General features: G+C 39.7%; 1 protein-coding gene across 1 annotated transcript; it reads right to left on the bottom strand.

Moving 5' to 3' along the window:
* Positions 1-6,039: 6,039 nt before the first annotated feature.
* LOC119513942 (keratin-associated protein 9-8-like) lies at positions 6,040-6,588 on the bottom strand. Its single transcript, XM_037809413.1, has one exon. The coding sequence runs from the start codon at positions 6,586-6,588 to the stop codon at positions 6,040-6,042; it is 549 nt and encodes a 182-aa protein (XP_037665341.1).
* Positions 6,589-21,968: the final 15,380 nt, after the last annotated feature.

Here is a 21,968-nt window from a genome sequence, read left to right as displayed (position 1 = left end):
AACTTTTCCTTGTTGTTGTTTATGTTGTTTTCCAGGGTCCGTAGGGAAATGGCCCAAGAAGGAAGTTGTTCCTTAAGTGTTAAGAATTTTCTCAGGGTAATTGATTTGTTTGTTTTCCTAATTGAAACCGAAAAATAAGAGTATTTTCCTGAAATCATCTATGTAGTCAAGAAATTGTATTAAGCCTGTTAAGATGTCACAGGTGTCAGTGTGCATCTGCTTTCCCTTGGCAAGACTTACATTGGGAAGCACTTTGTAGAGAGGGTGATGGTGATGTGTGTAAGATATACGAACCTTTGCTTTATTCCCCAACTCTTCCCTTTCCCACAGGCCCTAGGGAATAGATGTTCCTCTATCATGAAACAGTGCATCTTCCCTTGAGGACAACATCAAGTGTTGTTGAAGCTTGATAAGCCAGCTTGAAATCCTTAATTTGATTCCGTACACAGCCAACCACACAGTGCCAGGACCTCAACCCCACATCCCCGTATTCGAAGCTTACCAAACACGGGCCTGTCTTCTGGTCAGTGCTGACCAGGGTAGCAAGGAATTTCTGTCCCACCTCCCGCTACTGAGGACGAGGTCCCCATTAAAGCCCCTAATAAATGGTGCATCTTATTCTCCAGGCTGGAGTCGTCCGAGTCATTCTTTGGTGTGTTGTGCCCCTCGCAGTTGGGTTGAAGGCTGCCTTATAGCACATCCCTGGCCTTACTGGAAACATGCTGAGTCGTGGTGCTGAGGTAAACTAAGGTTTACTAGGCTTCTGGTTCCACCTGCAATGTGGAAGCAGCATAGGATTTACCCTCCAGCTGTAAACAAAATTGAAAGCTGGGGAAACATATAAGACAAGTATTTCCAGGAGAGCAATCAGATTCACCTATGATTTTTCAGTGAAGGAAACACATGAGGTAAAGCCTGCATTTTCTCCAGGTGTGCCAGTTTGGATGTATTATGTCCCCCCAATGCCATGTTCTTTAATGCAATCTTGTGGGGACAGATGTATTCGTGTTGATTAGGTTGGAATCTTTGTCTTAGGTTTTTCCGTGGAGATGTGACCCACCCAACTGTGCGTAATATCTTTGATTAGATTATTTCCATGGAGGTGTCGCCCCGCCCATTCAGCCTGGGTCTTGATTTATTTACTGGAACCGTGTAAGAGCTCAGACAGAAGGAACTCAGTGCTGCTTCAGCTTAGAGAGACATTTTGGGGATGGCCATTGAAAGTAGACTTTTGCTAGTCTAGAGTTTGCCTGGGAGAAACTAAGAGATCACCCCCAGATGCCTAGAGAAAAACATCCTGGGAGAAGGCCATTTTGAAACCAGAACCCCAGAGCAGATGCCAGCCACGTGCCTGTGCATTCCCAGCTGACAGATGTTTTCCAGACACTATCAGTGTTCTTCGGTGAAGCATTAGCAAACAGGATCACCAGGTTTTCCTCTTTTTTAAAATTTTTGTCCTGGTCAAGAGGTATCTCCCTACTTGAAGATCAAAAGTAATTCACGTAACTTTTCTGGTAAGACTTTTAAGGTTTTGTTTTTTATCTTTAGTTCATTAATACTCTTAGAGTTGACATTTTTTACCTTACGTACGCTTGGAATCCAATTTTAACTGTTCCACGTGGATAGATTGTTTCTAGCTTTGATGAGGGTACATTCTTGCTTCATCCATAATTTTATTATCTCTCTTCTCTCTTTCTCTTGATCACTTCTGACAGTGGTTGGTCAATATGTTAGTTAAAAAAATACAAAACATTTTTTGGGGTTTTTACCTTTCTACTGTTTCTATATTAATTGTTTCATTAATATACCCTTTAGTTAATATATGATTTCTTGGTTAATTTAGTTTGTATTTTTCTAACTCATGAAAATGGGTTTTAGTTAACTAATTTTTAGATTTTATTCTAATGAAAGTATTTAAGTCCATAAATGTAGGTATAGTACCAATCTTACAGCATCCCAAAATTTTGAAAAGTAATATTTTCATTGTCATTCAATTAACACATTCTATACTTCACACTATGAATTATTCAGCTTTAGTGTTCCATGCCAGTGTATCTTCTACACTTTATCCTATCTAGTGTGCAACCTAATGACTATATGCCCCACTCTGTTTTCTAACTACTATTATGCCTCATATACTCTGCCCCTACTTTCAATTTATATTATCAAGTCTTCATTTTGGAATTGTTTCAGAGTTATAGAAAAATTGCAAAATATTTCAAAGAATTCCCATGTATCTCACACTTTATAAAAATTAAATTAAAAATGGATCATGAACTTCAGTGCAAAACGTAGAAGTATAAAACTTTAAGAAAGAAACCATAGTAGGAGACATAGGTGAAGCAGGTGGTGTGGGTGGGAAGGAGGTGGGTGTGGCTCACAGGGGCTACCTGCGGGATCCTGGTGGTGATGGAAATGTTCCGTATCTTCACTGTATCATTGTCAATTTATGGTTGTGATGTTCTATAGCTTTGAATATTTTGTTTTTTGGAAACTGGGTAAAGGTTAAATTGGTTATCTTTTTTTCAAATAAAAAAAATTTACTTCAAAATTCTGGCGGAGGGAAGGAGGAAAAGTTTAAAAATGCCATCTGTCTATAAAACACAAAAGTATTAGAGGGTTTTGAGATTAGTCAACCATTTGGTCACCTCCACCATAGCCTTGGAGATCATCCGTCAGTGGGATGTGAGTCACTTCTTAAATAAAAGCCTAACTTGCTGTTGAATGTAGAGTCACAGTATCTGTACTGCATTTCCAAGGAAAGTCTAAAACTTTGCCCTCAAGCCTCTATACTAACTAGAGAGGTACAATAGAAATCTGTCAGACTGGGTAGATCTGGTCACTAATTTGTGAAGCATTCAAATCTTGGTCGTTGTTTCCAGAGGATATTAAAACATCCTGCCAGATTCATGGGCATCCCCACGGATAATTTATATAATGGCTTTGTCAGTCTTTCCAATTTGACAAATTTGTAAAATCATTTTTATCACTTAAAAAAAAATTACACTTCTATATCTCAGTGGAAGTTACTGTACATCTCCCTTGGATTCTTTTTTCATCTTTCCACGTTTCCACATAAGGAAATTCTGAAGATAGTAATCTTCTCAGTCCTCCTTTGAATCAATTTGACTTTGATAGGACTTCCATTGTTGGCATTGTTTTTAGGATTCTATCATACACCTTAAATGTCGGTGCTACCACAGAGTTTGGGTACTGAGACTGACTTTCCTTCTCCTTTTTAAATACATCTCAAGTAAAATCATTCTGATACATAGTTGACTAATGTAAAGACAAAAATGAACAGAATAAAAATAAAAAATTCCATTGTGGATACTCAGAAGGCAGAGAGATGAGTCAGTAGGTATCAGAAGCCAGGGAGCACTAGAGCTGCAGCGTCAAGGCTGCAGAATTTACGCTAAGTTGATTGAAGATGTTTTCTAAATAACCTGCGACTCTTAAATGGGGCTGGTGAGGCTGGTGCATCGTGGCAGCTTAGGAAGAGTAGGGGCACCAATGCAGCTGTCAGCCAGGCCTGGCCAAGCACTGCAGGGGATAGAGAGAGCCGGACAAGGCACATTGAGACTTCAGATTCATTGGCAAACCATTGTGAAACATGTACAGTAGATGCCGTTCAATATTCTTCTCCAAATGCCCTGTTCTGGTATTTTGCTCAGGGAATAAACTTCTCGTTATGATTTAACTTTTCACGCAGGTATGCTTATAGGAAAAATGTGCTAGTCAAACAACCTATGAGAATTCTAGTTCCTCTTTAATAAGTTATTTATCGTGTAAATAAATCATAAATAGTAATATGGATTTTATAGGCTTGATAAAAGTGAATGTGCCGCAAGGTGGTTTAACCCTTAACATGTAAGTCAAAAGGCCTTTTATCCTGTTTCCTTCTTGAAGTTTTGTAGTTTTATGTTGTTACTCTTAGGTCCATGGCCCATTTTGAGATGATTTTGTACATGATGTGACGTAGAATCAAGGTTCATTTTTGTAAAGGGATCTTTGATTGTTTCAGTACCATTTATTCAAAAGACTAAACTTTCTGCCTACTTATGTTGGCATCTTTCTCTAAAGTCAATGGATGATATGTGTGGATCTATTTCTGGATTCTTATTACTTTCTATTGATCCTATATGGCTATCATTTCACCAATAGCACGCAAAATAACATTGCTATTGGAGTCATATAATGGTGTGCTGTTCATGCAACTTGTGCAAATTGCTCTAAATCCATCATTTATGATTTTCTCAGCTCTAATATAGGGTCAATAATAATAGACTCTCAAGGTTGTATGAGAATGACAGTGTCGATAAAGGATGGAGCTCACTAACTAGAACATAATAGGTACTCAATCAGGGTAACTCATCCCTAATATTCTCTCTGTTAGAAAGCTAAGTAACTAAGCAAAGAATTCCTGATACATCTTGCAGGAAGATATCACATCTCTTGATCCCGTTAAGCAACCAAAACAACTTTATATCCCTTAAAAAGGTGACCCTGTGGAAACCTCTTGTTTTCATCTCAGAGCTGCACTAGACTTTGTACTTCTGAGTTGCTTTGGTTGTTCTTTTTATTCAGCTTTTCATCAAAAGATCTAGCTACTTGGGAACTAAACGATTGCCAATCTTGACTTTGGGTAATACATCCTTCCTTCTCCTTTTCATCTTGCTTTCTCCCTTTTTTCCCTTCAACTCTGATTTTGATATCCCTTCCCTGCTTTATCTTTTTCACATAAAGCATAAGAAACACCCTTTTATGGCCCAGAGATTATGATTAAATCAAAGGCTTATATTCCTATCTCATAACTACCTCAAATCTTAGTACTTGGTACAAATTTACTTTCCTTCATAATGTTGAGGTCATGAGACCAAATTTGTTCGAAGTTTGGGAGCACTGGAAAGTTGGCCCCAGTGTGTGTGCTTTTCAGAGGTGATTCTTAATCCCAATTCCTGCTGAGATGAATTAAATAATTCAAGAATACCATTTCCATGCCATCAAAGAACAGATCCCTTTAGGTGACGTTGGGGATCACTTTGTTTGTCAGGGACAGTGTGCCAGTGGTTGAACAGAAACCATGGAAAATGCAAGGCCTCCCTTCGTTGACGGGAACTCCTAAAGGCAGTGTTGTTGGTCAAAGAGGTGGGAAGGGTCTGAGAAGAGCTTTGTAGATAGAAGAGGATCCACAGATAAAGACTATAGTTATTTCCATTGTTAGAGAAGCAACTCAAGGTGAGCACATTCCCTGTCTTAGTTCTACTTGGAGAAAGATGCAGGTGAGCACATTTCCTGTCTTAGTTCTACTTGGAGAAAGATGCAAATAAAAGGGCATTAGGAGTGGAAGCAGGGGACCTGGGCATTGGGCTTGCTTCTGTGGTCTACTAGATGTGTGAAATTCATTTTCTCTTTCTGAAAATGGCAACCAATCTTTGCTCTGCCCAATTTGTAGGGTCATTGTGAGTCTTGAATGAGATGATGCATACAAAATTCAGTTCAAAAGGGAGGACTTATAAAAGAAGCGCTATTAAAAAGAAAAGCAAAATACATACTATTAGATCCAGGAAAATACAGATTTTATTAGAATAGACCAGCTAGGAAGACAACTCAGATATTATTAAGAGTGAAAAGCAAACACAAAACACTTTCCAATGATAAAAGCTAATAAATATTGATCATTTTAGAGAGCTAAAAATACAATCATCACATTTAATTTTTTTCTTTTTTTTTCATTAGATACAAAAAATGATGACCATGTTCCCAAGGCCGAGACCGTGAATCCAGGGCAAATTCAGATGGCGCTGACCAGCATCAAGTACAGCGATCAAGAGGAAATGAAGAATGAAATCAAGGTGAAGTAGACGGCATTCCTCAGCAGACTCACAAGCATTGCCTGAAGAAGATGCCAGCACTGTTCAATGCCAGCGTGTTGTTTCTCAGGAAAGCATGGGAAGCAAGTTTATTGCAGGAGTAGGAACACTGGCAAATGGTTGAGGAAAGATCGTCTGTGGTAGGTGGTGGGACTAGGTGAGTGCTTCAGCACCAGGAAGGGCGGCAGCAGCTGGAAACACAGCAAGGGCTGCAGCAGCAGCTGGGGCGGCAGCAGGTGGTCCTACAGCAGGTGGTCTGACAGCAGACTGGGCGGCAGCAAGGCTGGCAGCAGCTGGTTCCACAGCAGGTAGGCTGGCAGCAAGGCTGGCAGCAGCAGGCCCCACAACAGGATGGACGGCAGCAAGGCTGGCAGCAGCTGGACCCACAGCAGGTGTTGTGGCAGCAAGGCTGGCAGCAGCTGGTTCCACAGCTATTGGCTAGGCAACCGGGCACACAGCAGCACGTTGGTTGGTAGCAGGTTCTCGAGCAGTACACGGGGCCACTGCAAGCTGGCCGGCAGCAGGTTGTGTAGCAGCAACTGGGGCAGCAGCAAGGCCGGCAGCAGCTGGAGCCACAGCAGGATGGATGGCAGCAAGGCTGGCAGCAGCTGGACCCACAGCAGGTGGGCTGGCAGCAGGTGGTCCTATAACAGGTGGTCTGACAGCAAGTTGGCTGGCAGCAAGGGGAGCAGCAAGGGGAGCAGCAGCAGCTCATGGTGTCAGGTGTGGAGGGTGAGTTCCTGTTCAAAGGTGAGTTTCCCAGATTCTGAGAAATCCTTCTGTTCTGGGGCTTTTATACACTGGACCCCCAATATGTGGACCAATGAGCAGAAGTTTACTTGTTGTTTATGTTGTTTTCCATGGTCCATGGGGAAATGGCCGAAGAAGGAAGTTGTTTTTTCAGTGTTAAGAATTTTCTCAAGGTAATTGATTTGTTTGTTTTCTTAATTGATACATAAAAATAAGACTATTTCCCTGAAATGAGATATGCAGTCATGAAATGCTTTTAAGCCTGCTGAGATGTCACAAGTGTCTGTCTACATCTGCTTTCCCTTGGTGAGACTTACATTGGGAAGCACCTTTGAAGAGAGGGTGATGGTCATGTGTAACATATATGAACTTTTGCATTATGCCCCAACTCTTTCCTTTCCCACAGGCCCTAGAGAACAGATGCTTCCATATGCCTAAGCAAATTGATAGACCAACGTGAAAGCCTTAATTTGATTCCATACACAGCCAACCACACTGTGTCAGGGCCTCAACCCCACGTCCCTTTGTCAGAAGCTAATCAAACATTGGCTTGTCCTCTGGTCAGTGCTGACCAGCACAGCAAAGAACTTCTGTCTCTTCACGCTGCCGAGGGCGGGGTCCCCATATAAGCCCTGGTAACTTCTCCATCTTATTCTCCAGGCTGGACTCGTCCGAGTCATTCTTTGGTGTGTTGTGCCCCTTGCAGTTGGGTTGAAGGCTGCCTTATAGCACATCCCTGGCCTTACTGGAAACATGCTGAGTCGTGGTGCTGAGTAAAACCCAGGTTTACTAGGTTGACTATGCTTCTGATTCCACCTGTAACGTGGAGAAGCATAGGATTTACCCTTCAGTTGTAGAGAATAATGAAGGCTGGAGAAATATATAAAGCAAGTATTTACAGCACAGCAGCCAACTTGTGCTACAGTCCTTGAAAAACGGAAACCCGCGAGGTGAAGCTCGCATTTTCCCCAGGGTTTTCTGTGTTTTCAGGATTTTTTTCCTTTCAAGGGATATCGCCCTACCTCCAGATCAAAAGTCATCCTCATAAATTATCTAGTAAGAATTTTAAGGGTTTGTTTTTTATCTTTAGGTAATTCATACTCCTAGATTCAACTTTTGTACATTGCATGTGGTTGGAATCCAATTTTTTCTGTCCCTTGTGGATAGATTGTTTCCAGCTTTGATCAATGTACATTCTAGGCTTCATCCTTCATGTTTTTATCTCTGTCTTCTCTCTTATTTTTGATCACTTCTGACAATGGGTTATCAAGTTTTTACTTAAAGAAACAAAAAGGAGAGCAAGTTTTGGCTTTGTTGGTCCCTTGTTTTGTATCTTAGTTAATTATTTCAAAAACTGAAACTTTAATTATTTTATGATTTCTTGATTAGTCCTTTTAATTTTCCTAACTCATTCAGACAGGCATTTAATTAAGTTTGAGGTTTTCTTCTCATCATAATAATTAAGGCTATGCATGTAGTCAAAGTACCAATTTTATAGCATCCCAAAATTTTGATATTTAGCATTTTCTTTGTCATTCTTTTAACACATTCTATACCTCACATTTTATTTATTTGGGTTTGGTCTTCCATGTCACTGTATCTCCTGCTATTTTTCCCATCCATTGTGCAGTGTAATGACTATACGTTCTACTATTTGTTTTCTAAGTAATATTTTCTAGCTAATATTGTACCTATTCTCTCTGCCTTTAGCATGAATTTATTTTTATTAACACACCCTTTTGGAATTATTTCATACTGATAGAAAAGTTGCAATAATGTTACAAAGTATTCCCGTGTATCTCATGTTTCATACAAAAATGAATTAAAGTTGCTCATGGTCTTAAATGTAAATTTTGAAACTATGAAACTGTTAAAGAAAAACAGCGTATTAGAAGACATAGGTGAAGCAGATGGTGTGGGAGGGAAGGAGGTAGGTGTGGCTCACAAAGTCTACCTGAGTGATCCTTCTGAGAATGGAAATGTTCTATATCTTGACTGTATCAATGTCAATTCCTGGTTGTGATATTCTATAGTTCTGCAAGATAGGCTTGTTGGATACTGTGTAGAGGTTACAGGGGATAGATATGTTTCAAAATAAAAATTTTCTTTAAAAATCCTACTGAAGGAAGTAAGGACAGGTTACATATCCTTTTGTTTTTCTGCGTTTTCTCCACATTTTACACATAAGGGAACTCTGAACATAGCAAGCTTCTCAATCCTCCTGTGCATCAATTTGTCATTGATAGGACTACCAGGATTGGCATTTGTATGGAACTGGCATAGGCCTTAAAATATTGGTGCTATCCCAGATTTCAGGTCCAGAGACTGACATTCCTTCCCTATTTAAACACAACTCAAGTGAAATCGTTCTGATACATATTCCATGTGCAAAGGATTCGGAGTAGACATTCTCTAGTAGAAAAGGAGGGGAGCATTGTTATGTACTTTCTATAGAGGCAAAGAAGATGAAGTGGGGTTTCCTGAAAGTATTACCTTGTCTTTTCCATAACAATATATTTTAATAGGACAGAAACGTGGAATTATCTTTTATGTTCAGCTGTTGTCATAGGAAGAGGAAATTGCTGCAGGACGTGCCTCCCCAGTCACCACTCACGGCGGGAGTCCTGCGTGGGGTGGATGGGTCCCGCACAAGCTGATGATGTCATATTATTACCTAATGAAAGTAAAGGGCCAGTGTCTGTTTCTGAGGACAGACATATATGGTTGAGTGTTAAATATTTGGAAGAAAGAGAATGGGATGAAACCCTGAGTCACCTAAAATATAATTTGATTGCTACACATGAAACTTGAAAAATAGTCAATAAATTTTATGACAAAAATCCACAGGGAAAAAACATAAATTCCCACTGTCGATGCTCATGTGCAGAGACACGAGCGAGTTTGTATGAGAAGTGAGGGAGCACTAGATGCCGCGTCAAAGCTGCGGAATTTACACTAAGTTGATTGAAGGTGTTTTCTAAATAACCTGCGATTCTTAAATGGGGCTGGTGAGGCTGGTGCACCGTGGCAGCTTAGAAAGAGGAGGGGCACCAACGCAGCTGTCAGCGAGGCCTGGCCAAGCACTGCAGGGGATAGAGAGAACCAGACAAGGCACTTTGAGTCTTGAGATTCTTTGGAAAACTATTGTGAAACGTGTGCATTAGATGCCATTCAAAATTCTTTTCTGAATGCCCTGTTCTGATACTTTGGTTATGATTTAACTTTTCATGCATGTATGCATATAGGAAAAATATGCTGGTCAAAATGACCTATGGAAATTGTAGTTCCTCTTTAAGTTATTTCTCGTGTAAATTAATAATAAATTGGCATACTTATTTTATGGGCTTGATTACAGTGAGTCTACACCAAGGTGGTTTCACCCTTAAAATGTAAGCCAAAATACATTTTGCCTGTTTCCTTTTTGAAGTTCTGTAGTGTTACATTTTATGCTTAGGTCCTGATCCTTTTTGACTTGATTTCTGTATATGATGTGAAGCATGAGTCAAGGTTCACTTTTTTGCAGAAGGGTGTAATATGTATCAGCATCATTTGGTCAAAAGACTAAACTTTCTCACTACTTATCTTGGCACCATTGTCTAAAATCAATGGGTAATGTATATGGGGATCTATTTCTGGACTCTCAATTATGTTCCGTTTATCTATATGGCTCTCAATTCCCCAACAACACACAAAACAGCACTGCTAGTGAAGCCATATTAAGGTGTGTTATTCATGCAAGTTTGCAAATTACCTCCAACATTTATGATTTCTTACTATCTGATAGAGGAGCAATAATACCCACCTTTCAGGATTATATGAGAATGTGATTGTGGATAAAGGATCCAGCTCACTACCTAGTACAGAGTAGGGACTCATTAAATCAGGGTAACTCATTCCAAAGTGTTCCCTCTGTTGGAAAGCTAAGTAACTAAGCAAAGAATTCCAGATACAACCTCTAGGAAGGTAATACGTCTGGTGCACATCTAGTGCATTAACCAACCAAAACACCTTTGTGTCCCTTAAAATGGTGACCCCATAAAACCCTCTTACTTTCATCTCAGAGTTGCTTTTGGCTTTGTACCACTGAGTGTTTTGGCTGTTCTTTTTTTTTTTCGTCTTTTCATTGAGTGATCCAGGTTCCCTCCACTTGGGAACCAAACTAATGTCCATCTTGACTTTGGGTAACGCATGCTTCCTTCTCCTTTTCACATTCCTATCCATTCTCTCTTTTTCCCTGTAAACTCTGATTTTAATATACCTTCCCTGCTCTATCTTTTTCACAGAAAGCAGAAGGACCCTTTTATGTTCCAGAGATTATGATTAGACCAAGGGTTTTAAGCCCATTTCATTGTTATCTCAGAACTCATGACTTGGTACACATTTCATTGCTTCATAATGTTGAGGTCATGAGACCAAATCTATTCAATGTTCGGGAGCCCAGGAAATGTGGCCCAACGTGTGTGTCAGTTACCGCTGAGATGAATTAAGTGATACCCGGATACCATTTCCATGCAATCAGAGAGCAGATCTCTTTAGATGACATTGGGGCTCACTTGGTTCGTTGATGACAGAGTGCATCAGTAGTTGACCAGAACCCATAAAAGATGCAAGGCCTCCCTTTTTTGACAGGAAATCCTAAAGGCAATGTCTGTTGATCATAGAGGAGGAAAGGGTATCTGGGAAGAGCAGTGAAGATAGGAAAGTGTTCCACAGCTCAAGAGTCTAGTTATTTCCATTGTTATAGAAGCAACACAAGGTGAGCGTATTCCCCGTGCCTTGTTACGTGTGTTAGTTCTACTTGGAGAAAGATGCAAATGTTAGGCCTGGAAACAGAGGACCTGGCATTGGGATTCTTCCCATCATTTCCTAGATGTGTGAAATTCATTTTCTCATCCTTAAACTGGCAATGAAATCTTTGCTCTGCCCAATATATAGGGCCATTTTGAGACTTAAATGAGGTAATAGATGTGAAATTCATTTCAAAAGTGCGGACTTAGAAAAAAAGCACTATTGAGAAAAAAAGAAAACCCAAAAAACATACCATCTGATGCAGGAAAATACAGATTTTATTAGAAAAGAGCACCTATGAACACAATTCAGATATCATTATGAATGAAAACAAAACTCAAAATAATATCCATATGAAAAATGCTAATCCATTTTGATCATTGTACAGAGCTAAACACACAATCAAAAGATTTAAAAATTTTTTTCTTTTTAGTTAGAGACAAGAAATGATGATCACTTTCCCAAGGCTGAGACTGTGAATCCCGGGCAAATTCACATGGCGCTGCCCAGCACTGAGCGCAGCAATGTGGAGGAAATAAAGAAGATTCAAATCAAGGTGAAGTAGGACGGCATTCCTCAGCAGACTCGCAAGCTTTGGCTGAAGAAGATGCCAGTAGTAGTCAAAGTCACATGTTGTTTCTCAGGCAAGCATGGGGGACCAGTTTTTTGCAGCAGTAGGAACTTGTAGAACGGTTGAGGATAGATAGTCTGTGGTGGGTGGTGGCTCTGGGTAGGTGCTTTAGCAACAGGAAGGGCGGCAGCAGCTGGAAACACAGCAAGGGCTGCAGCAGCAGCTGGGGCGGCAGCAGGTGGTCCTACAGCAGGTGGTCTGACAATAGACTGGGCGGCAGCAAGGCTGGCAGCAGCTGGACCCACAGCAGGTGTTCTGACAGCAAGGCTGGCAGCAGCTGGACCCGCAGCAGGATGGACGGCAGCAAGGCTGGCAGCAGCTGGAGCCACAGCAGGTGGGCTGGCAGCAGGTGGTCCTACAACAGGTGGTTCTGCAGCAAGTTGGCTGGCAGCAAGGGGAGCAGCAAGGGGAGCAGCAGCAGCACATGATGTCAGGTGTGGAGGGCGGGTTCCTGTTCAAAGGTGAGTTTCCCAGATTCTGAGAAGTCCTTCTCTTCTGGGGCTTTTATACACTGGACCCCCCAGTGTTGGGACCAATGAGCAGAACTTTTCCTTGTGGTTGTTTATGTTATTTTCCATGGTCCATGGGGAAATGGCCCAAGGAGGAAGTTGGTCCTGAAGTGTTAAGAATTTTCTCAGGGTAATTGATTTGTTTCTTTTCCTAATTGAAACCTAAAAATAAGAGTATTTTCCTGAAATGATCTATGCAGTCAAGAAATACTGTTAAGCCTGTTGAGATGTCAGAAGTGTCAGTCTGCATCTGCTTTCCCTTGGCAAGACTTACATTGGGAAGCACTTTGTAGAGATGGTGATGGTGATGTGTGTAAGATATACAATCCTTTGCATTATTCCCCAACTCTTCCCTTTCCCACAGGTTCTAGGGAATAGATGTTCCTCTATCATGAAAACAGTGCATTTTACCTTGAGGACAACATCACGTGTTGTTGAAGCTTGATAAGCCAACTTGAAATCCATCATTTGACTCCATATATAGCCAACCACACAGTGCCAGGTCCTCAACCCCACTTTCCTTTGTCTGACGCTTATCAAGCATTGACCTGTCCTCTGGGTAGTGTGGATGAACATAGCAAGGAGTTTCTGTCTCTCGTCCCACCACTGAGGACGAGGACCCCGTTAAGGCCCCTAATAAATGCCCCATCTTATTCCCCAGGCTGGACTCCTCCGTGTCCTTCTTTGGTGTGTTGTGCCCCTCGCGGTTGGGTTGAAGGCTGCCTTATAGCACATCCCTGGCCTTACTGGAAACATGCTGAGTCATGGTGCTGAGATAAACCAGGTTTACTAGGCTTCTCAATCCTCCTGTAATGTGGAGGCAGCATAACATTTTCCCTCAGGCTGTAAAAAATAATGAAGGCTGGAGAAATGTAGAAAACCACTATTTTCAGGACATCGGTCAACTTTGTGCTATCTTTGAACGTGGGAAACGTGCGGTAAAGCTTGCATTTTCCCCATGTGTTTTTCTTCTTTCACTGTTTTTTCCTGGTCAAGATCAAAAGTCATCCCCATAAATTATCCAATAAGGGTTTTAAGATTTTGTTTATGTTTAAGTATTTCATACTCCTAGAGTTTACTTGTACATTAGGTGTGGTCGGAATCCAATTTTCTCTCTCCCGTATGGATAGTTTGTTTCTAGCTTTGGTCAATGCACATTATAGTCTTCATCCATAATATTTTTTTATCTCTGTCTTCTCTCTTTGTCCTGAACACTTTTGCCAGTGGTTTATCAATTTTTTAGTCAAAAAATTACATTTTGCCTTTGTTGGTCTTCTCTTCTGTATCAATATTTTACACGTTAATTTATGATTTCTTGGTTAATTCTATTTTTATATTTCTAGCTCTTTCATATGGGCATTTAATTGCTTTTGAAGTTTTATTCTCATCTGAGTATTGAAGGTTATAAATGTAGCTGAACTACCAATTTTCCAGCTCCCCCAAATTTTGATATGTATCATTTTCATTGTCATTCATTTAACACATTCTGTGCTTCACAGTATGAATTATTCAGGGTTATCTCCCCATCAGTTTACCTTCTACAATTTATCCCATCTATTGTGCACTGTAACGACGACATGTTCTACTGTTTGTTTTGTACCTACTATTGTGCTTGGTTCTCTCTGTTCTTACCATAAATTTATTTTTATTAAGTCTTCATTTTGGAATTATTTCAGATTTATAGAAAAGTTTCAAAAGTATAACAAAAAATTCCCTTATGTCTCACACTTTTGTACAAAGGGATCCAGGTCTTAAATGTCAAATGTCAAACAGCATTCATGTTATTGCTATACATCAACAAGGGCAAATACAGGTAATTTTTAAAAACCATTTATACAGATGTTATTGATAAAGCTCATGTAACAACTGAGTGAAAATACAAAGTAATGGTTGAGTTTTGTACATTTATTTGAAGAAAGATAAAAAGTGGATGAAACCCCAAGTCACTTAAAATATAATTAGACTTCCATGACATGGTATTTTAAAAATAGTCAATAAATGTAACTACAAAACTGAACAGAATAAAAATATAAAATTCCATTGTAGATACTCATGAGGCAGAGACATGAGCAAGTTTGTATCAGAACTCAGGGACCAGAAGAGGTGCCGTGTCAAAGCTGCGGAATTTACACTAAGTTGATTGAAGGTGTTTGTTAAAGAACCTGCGACTCTTAAATGGGGCTGGTGAGGCTGGTGCACCGTGGCAACTTAGAAAGAGGAGGGGCACCAATGCCGCTGTCAGCGAGGCCTGGCCAAGCACTGCAGGGGATAGAGAGAGCCAGACAAGGCACTTTGAGTCTTCAAATTCTTTGGCCAATCTATTTTGAAGCATATACATTGGATGACATTCAGTATTCTTCGCCAAATGTCCTGTTCTAAGTTTTTGCCCAGAAAATAACTTTTTGCCCTCTGGTTATGATTTAACTTTACATGCAGTTATGCTTACAGGAAAAATATGCTATTCAAATGAACTATGAAAATTCTAGCTCCTCTTTACATTATATCTCATGTTAATTAATAATAAATTGGCATACTGATTTTATGAGCTTGTTTAAGGTGAGTCTGCCCCGAGTTTGTTTCACTCTTAAAATGTAAGCCAAAAGGCTTTTTTTTCTATTTTTCCTCCTGGAAGTTTTTGAGTTTTACATTTTTACCCTTCAGTCTATAATCTAGTTTGATTTGATTTTTGTACATGATGTGATGCATGAGTTAAGGTTAGTTTTTTTTACACAGGTTTGTTTAATTATTTCAGCACCATTTGTTCAAAAGACTACTTTCTCCATTATTATCTTGGCAGCTGGATACTTCCTAACTCTTCCCTTTCCCACAGGCCCTAGAGAAATGATGTTCCCCTATCATAAAAACCATAAATCTTACCTTGAGGGAAACATAAAGTATTGTCAAAGCTTGATAGGCCGAATCGTAATCCTTGATACACCAACTTGCAACCTGAATTGTAACACTCCCTGTGGGAAAAGATGCCACCTATCTGGAGTGAGAGCAAGTAACTCAACCAAGCTCTAATTGCAGTTTTTATTAACAAATTTTAACTACTGAATACAAGCTACAAGCACAGATAAACCCGGAGCAAGCAGGAAAGGAAGCCTGAGGTCTCTCCTGGAAGAGAGGAGGCAGGGCTGATGTAAAAAAAAATAATAATAAATACATAAAAACAGAGGCTTTTGGAGACAACTGAGCTCAGAATACTGGGCAATGGCTGTGGCCCAAGAAAAGGGGCACAGAGAATTGTGTACCAATACTGGTCAACCAGCAAAACTGGGGTGCTGGAGACTAGCTCTGAAAAGGGGCTTTCTTTCTTTTCCCTTTTTTCCTCCCATTCAAAGTAGCTCATTAGAGAAAGCCTCAGGCGTGTTCAATTGTCAGCACTAACCCAGGCAAGAGTGGAGTTAATAGAGTCAGAGAGACAAAGGAGGAATTCAAGTGTAGGAGATAATTCTTTAAAGGGTGTATCTTCCCTAAAAAAAATGGGGTCAGGGTCCAGCTCAAGTGGCTTCCCTCCCTTTAGAGCTCAGAACCCAGGGCCTGGGGGAAAACAAACAAACCAGAAACAACTTAAGCTTGGCTTCTGACACCCTTGGCCTCTGGCCAAGACAGGGTCTGCTAAGAATTAAAGGGGCCAGACCTCTTTATACCAGTGGGGAGCTGCAGGCTGACAAGAGCCACCTGCTGGACAGGATAGGAAAAGCGCAGATTCTAAGGCTGACAACATTCTGGGTCTCATCCTCAGGGAAACTTAATAATGATTGCACCTTCCTTCTGAGACCAGGGCCCATCTGGTCTGGGAAAATCTGATTGGGGTAATCAAGGAAACCAGATACCTATGCAACAAAAAATTATGAGTCACATTAGGAAAAACAAAGATATGGCCCAGTCAAAAGAACAAACTTACACTTCAAATGAGATACAGAAGTTGAAACAACTAATTACAGATCAAAAAACAAATATGCTAAATTAATTAAAAAATCAAATCAGTGAGTTGAAGATACGGCAAAAGAGATAAAGGATATAAAGAAGATATTGGGTGAACATAAGGAAGAACTCAAAAGTTTGAAAAAACAATTGGCAGAACTTATGGGAATGAAGGGAACAATACAAGAGATGAAAAACACAATGGAGATGTACAACAGCAGATTTGAAGAGGAAGAAGAAAGGATTCATGGACTGGAGGACAGGACATTGGAAATCCTACAAACACAAAAAAGGATAGGAAAATAATTGAAAAATATGAGCAGTGTCTCAGGGAATTGAATGACAACATGAAGCACACAAATATACATGTCATGGGTGTCTCAGAAGGAGAAGAAAAGGGAAAAGGGACAGAAACAATAATGTAGGAAATAATCACTGAATATTTCCCATCTCTCATGAACGACATAAAATTACATATCCAAGAAGTGCAGCATACCCCAAACAGAGTAGATCTGAATAGACCTACACCAAGACACTTAATAACCAGATTACCAAATGTCAAAGACAAAGAGAGAATTCTGACAGCAGCAAGAGAAAAGCAATCCATCATGTATGAGGGAAACTCGATACGACTATATGCAGATTTCTCAGTAGAAACCATGGAGGTGAGAAGGCAGTGGTATGATATACTTAAGATACTGAAAGAGAAAAACTGCCAACCAAGAATTCTATATCCAACAAAGCTGTCCTTCAGAAATGAGGGTGAGTTTAAAATATTCTCAGACAAACAGACATTGAGAGTGTTTGTGAACAAGATATCTGCTCTACAGAAAATACTAAAGGGAGCACAACAGGCAGATAGAAAAAGACAGGAGAGAAAGGCTTGGAACACTATATTGGGTGATGATAGCACAATATTGTAAGTACACTGAACAAAGATGACTGTGAGTATGGTTGAAAGAGGCAGGTTAGAGGCATGTAGGACACCAGAAGGAAAGATAGAAGATAAAGACTGGGACTACATAACTTAGTGAAACCTAGAATGGTCAATGTTTGTGATTAAATGTACAATTATAAGAATGTTTTTACATGAGGGAGAACAAATGATTGCCAACTTTGCAAGGTGTTAGAAATGGGTGGTGTTGGGGAAAAAATATAATCAAGGCAAACTAGAGTCTAGTTAACAGTAACATTGTAATATGCTTCAATTGGTTGTAACAAAGGCAATATACCAAAGCTAAATGTCTATGAGAGGGGGATAAAAGGGAGGGGTATGAGATTCTTGGCATTGGTGGTGTTGTCTGACTTTTTTGTGTATTTTATTTTAATTTTATTTTTTCTTCTGTTGTTTTTAGTTGTCATTTTTTTCTTTCTCTTTTTACACCTTTTTCTCTTTCTTTGAGGAAGAATTGGAAATGTCTTCATATAGATAGTGGTGGTGAATGCATAACTGTGATTATACAGGGAACCACTGATTGTTTACTTAAGATGGAATGTATGGTTTGTGAATAAAACCATCTAAAAAATAAACAAAGATATACAAGTGCTGGAGAAAATGTGGAGAAAGGGTTGTACCTAATCACCATGGTGGGGAAGTAGAATGGTATAGCCCATCTGGAGGGCAGTGTGGTGGTTCCTCAGGAAGCTAAGCATGGGGTTGCCATATGGTCCTGCAACTCAGTTATTGGGTATATACTTGGAAGAACTGAAAAGAAGGACACAAATGGACATTTGTACAGTGGGGTTGATGGTGTCAGTACTCATGATTTGCAGTGGATGGATATGGCCTAAGGGTACGCTGACTGATAAACAGAATGGCAAACTGTGGAGTATACAAACAATGGAATATTGAGCTGCTACAATAAGGAGTGAAGTTGTGAGGTGAATGGACATTGAGGACAGTAAGTTGAGTGAAATAAAGCAGAAATGAAAAGAAAAACATTATAATGCCTCACTAATATGGATTAACTATAATGTACAAATCTGAGAATTGATCTGAAAGCATAGGTTATCAGGGGAAGGCTTATTGTAAAGGTTCTTAGATTGTAAGCTCTTACAGCAGTTACATTTATTCCTGAGTTGTAATGGCTATTTCTAAATTCTGAGATGCTGAATTCTTTGTGTATAACCTGATCAGTCCCTGGAACTTTGGGTATCTGTGTGATGCCTGAGACTCAGAGCCAAAGTCCAGCAGCTATGAATGTCAGCATTACTCCATAGAGCAAATGTTGGAGTCTGATAAAAAGAGATCAGACTTCAGTTAGAACCATGAACAAAATGGACTTGGTTCGGACTAAAGTAAATCAGACTGAAGAGTAAAGGACAATATTGACAGTGTTTTTAAAACTTCAACTTCTGTGTGAGACCAAAGGAAGAGATGTTTATCAGGTGCAAAATCTGTGTTTTTTTGTAACACACTATCTAATTTAACTTGTATGGTCAGTTTATTCCAACAACATAATTACATGGAATGTTGAATGGGGAGTGAAATCTGGTTGGTTTGTAAGGTTAGTGTGACGCCCCAATACATCCCAGAGTAATTTGGGCAGAGTATAAAAATGTATTTGCAAAGCCCCCTTGAGGAAGTAGGGGAAAATGTGTAAATATTACATTTCCCCACCTGGGGAATTAATGATATTCTCACAAGCATTGGGGGCTACCAATTTAGAAGGCCAAGCTCTTGATCTTGGGGCTTGCCCTTATGAAGTTTGTTACTGCAAAAGAGAGGCTAAAACTACTTATAATTGTGCCTAAGAGTAAACCCCAGAAAACCTCTTTTGTTACTCAGATGTGGCCTCTTTCTCTAAGCCAACTCAGCAGGTAAATTCACTGCCCTCCTCCATACAGGGGACATGACTCCCAGGGGTGTAAATCTCCCTGGTAATGTGGGACATGACTTGCAGGGATGAGCTTAGCCCTGGCACTGTGGGATTGAGAAAGCCTTCTTGGACCAAAAGGGGAAAGATAAATGAAACAAAATAAAGTTTCAGTGGCTGAGAGTCACTGAGTGAGTGAGAGGTCACTCTGGGTATTATTCTTATGCATTAAAGAGACATCCCTTTTTTATTTTCCATGTATTGGAATAGCTAGAAGGAAATACCTGAAGCTGTTGAACTGCAACCTAGTAGCCTTTATTCTTGAAGACGACTGTATAACTATATTGCTTACACTGTGAGACTGTGTGATTGTGAAAACTTTGTGGCTCCCACTCCCTTTATCCAGTGTATGGTCAGATTAATACAAAAATGAGGACAAAAAGTAAATGAACATTAGGGAACAATGGGTGTATGGGATGTTTGGGTTGTTCTTTTTTACTTTAACTTCTTATTCTTTTTTGTGTGTGGTAATGAAAATGATCAGAAATTGTGGTGATGAATGCACAACTATGTAATGATACAGTGAACAATTGATTGTACATCATGGTTGATTGTATGGTATGTGAATATATCTCAATAAAATTGAATTAAAAATGGATCATGGACTTAAATATAAAATATGAAACTTTAAAACTTTTAGATAAAACCTAGTAGAAGACATAGGTGAAGAAGGTGGTATGGGTGGAAAGGAGGTGGGTGTGGCTCACAAGGGCTACCTGAGAATCCAACCAAGATGCCTTTATGTCTCTTAAGAAAGTGACCCCATCAAAACCTCTTTTTTCATCTCTGAGCGATGTTAGCCTTCGTACCAGTGAGTGCTTTGGCTGTTCTTTTTATTCAGCTTTTCATCAAAAGTTCCAGGTTTCCCTCACTTGGGGATCCACCTAATGTCCTTTGTGCTGTTTTGGATTATTATGTCCCCTAAATGACATGTTCTTTGATGCAAACTTGTGTGGGCAGACAATTAAGTTGGAAACTTTGGATTAGGTTGTGTCCATGGAGATGTGACCCACCCAATTGCAGGTGATAATTCTGATTAGATACCTTCCATGGAAGCATGGCCCAGCCCATTCAGCGTGGGCCTTGATTAGTTCACTGGAGCCCTATAAATCTCAGACAGAGCAACTAAGAGTGACATTTTGGAGAGCTACAGCTGAGAGACACATTTTGAAGATGGCCGTTGGAAGCTGACACTGACATTTTGGAGAACACCATTTTGAAATGCAACCAGCTGACAGGTTTTCTGAATGCCAATGGCCATCCTCCAGTGAAGGTACCCTATTGTTTGTGCTTTACCTTGGACACTTTATGGCCTTAAATCTGTAACTTTGTAACTGAATAAAGCACCTTTATAAAAGCCAATTCATTTCTGGTGTTTTGCATTCTAGCAGCATTAGCAAACTGGAACACTCTTCTGGACATGAGTAATGCATTCTTCCTTCACCTTTTCATCTTTCTACCCTTTCTCTCTTTTTCCCGGTAAATTCTAATTTTAATTTCCCTTAGCTGCTTTATCTTTTTCACATAAAGCACAAAAAATACCCTTTTATGATCCAGAGATTATGATTAGATCAAAGGGTTATATGCCTATTGCATAGCTACCTCAATCTCAGGACTTAGTACATATTTATTTTCCTTCATATGTTTAGGTCATGAGACCAAATTTATTCAAAGTTTGGGAGGGCAGGAAAGGTGGTCCAAATGTGTGTTCTTTTACAGGAGTGATTCTTAAAGCCAATTTCTGCTGAGATGAATTAAATGATACCAGAATACCATTTCCATGATCTTCAAGAACACTGTGGTGGTTCTTGCTGTTGAATGTTCTGTACAATGCTCAGCTATTTGCCATCAAATCTTCCTCACCGAGACTTCTTTCTCAAAATTAAGAGAGTAGTTATTCACAAACATTTATAAGCCACATTCCTGAGCATGTAAGAGTCTTTTTATTTGAGTCTAATTTTCCAAATACCCCTTCTCCCTCTACCATGGTTGGTACCTATTAATAATTTCAGTTCCATCTGCCAAGAAAGATTTTTGTACAACACTATTATCTGGAATTTGTACCTATGTGATAAAAATCTGTAAATCCTCCATGAACCTTAGAGTTATGATTCTAACACTCCAAATAAGTCAAGCCTATTGTTTCTCTACAATTTCTTGAATTGCCAAGTTTCCTATCTGATTTCTAATAAAATTTAAATTTTCTGACAGTAAAGGTACTGGTTTTGTTTAAGTCATTTTTTCTATGAACGGGTGGAGAGAGAATATTGTGGATTGAGAAAGGGAAAAAAGAAGAGTGGTGAATAAATAGAGGTGGCATTTTAAAGGAGTTACTGAACAAAATCAAAGTAAGGGAGCCAGGTTCAAACACTAGAGACTTGAGGCTGACTCCTTTCTGTTTGGGAGAAGGAATGAAGAAATAACAAGTATAAGCACTATGGTTCAGCTTGGGAATTATCCTAGGTAGAGGTCAAGATTTCTAAGCCTGCGTATTGGGAAGGGTACTTGGAGGATTTTCCCCTTAGATAAGTTGAGATAAGAATCTTCATAAGAGAGCCCTGAGCGTCTACTGGGAGCATTTAATTACTCTGTGTGTCTACAGCCATCATTT

The sequence above is a fragment of the Choloepus didactylus genome, chromosome 18 (assembly GCF_015220235.1).
Source record: "Choloepus didactylus isolate mChoDid1 chromosome 18, mChoDid1.pri, whole genome shotgun sequence".
In the NCBI taxonomy this organism is placed as follows: domain Eukaryota; kingdom Metazoa; phylum Chordata; class Mammalia; order Pilosa; family Megalonychidae; genus Choloepus; species Choloepus didactylus.
Note: the sequence above shows the minus strand (reverse complement) of the source record. Positions and strands in the feature narration are given on the sequence as shown.

Bases quoted from the DNA above. Each gene is read 5' to 3' on its own strand.
- LOC119513942 (XM_037809413.1), bottom strand. From the start codon at position 6,588: ATGAGCTGCTGCTGCTCCCCTTGCTGCTCCCCTTGCTGCCAGCCAACT.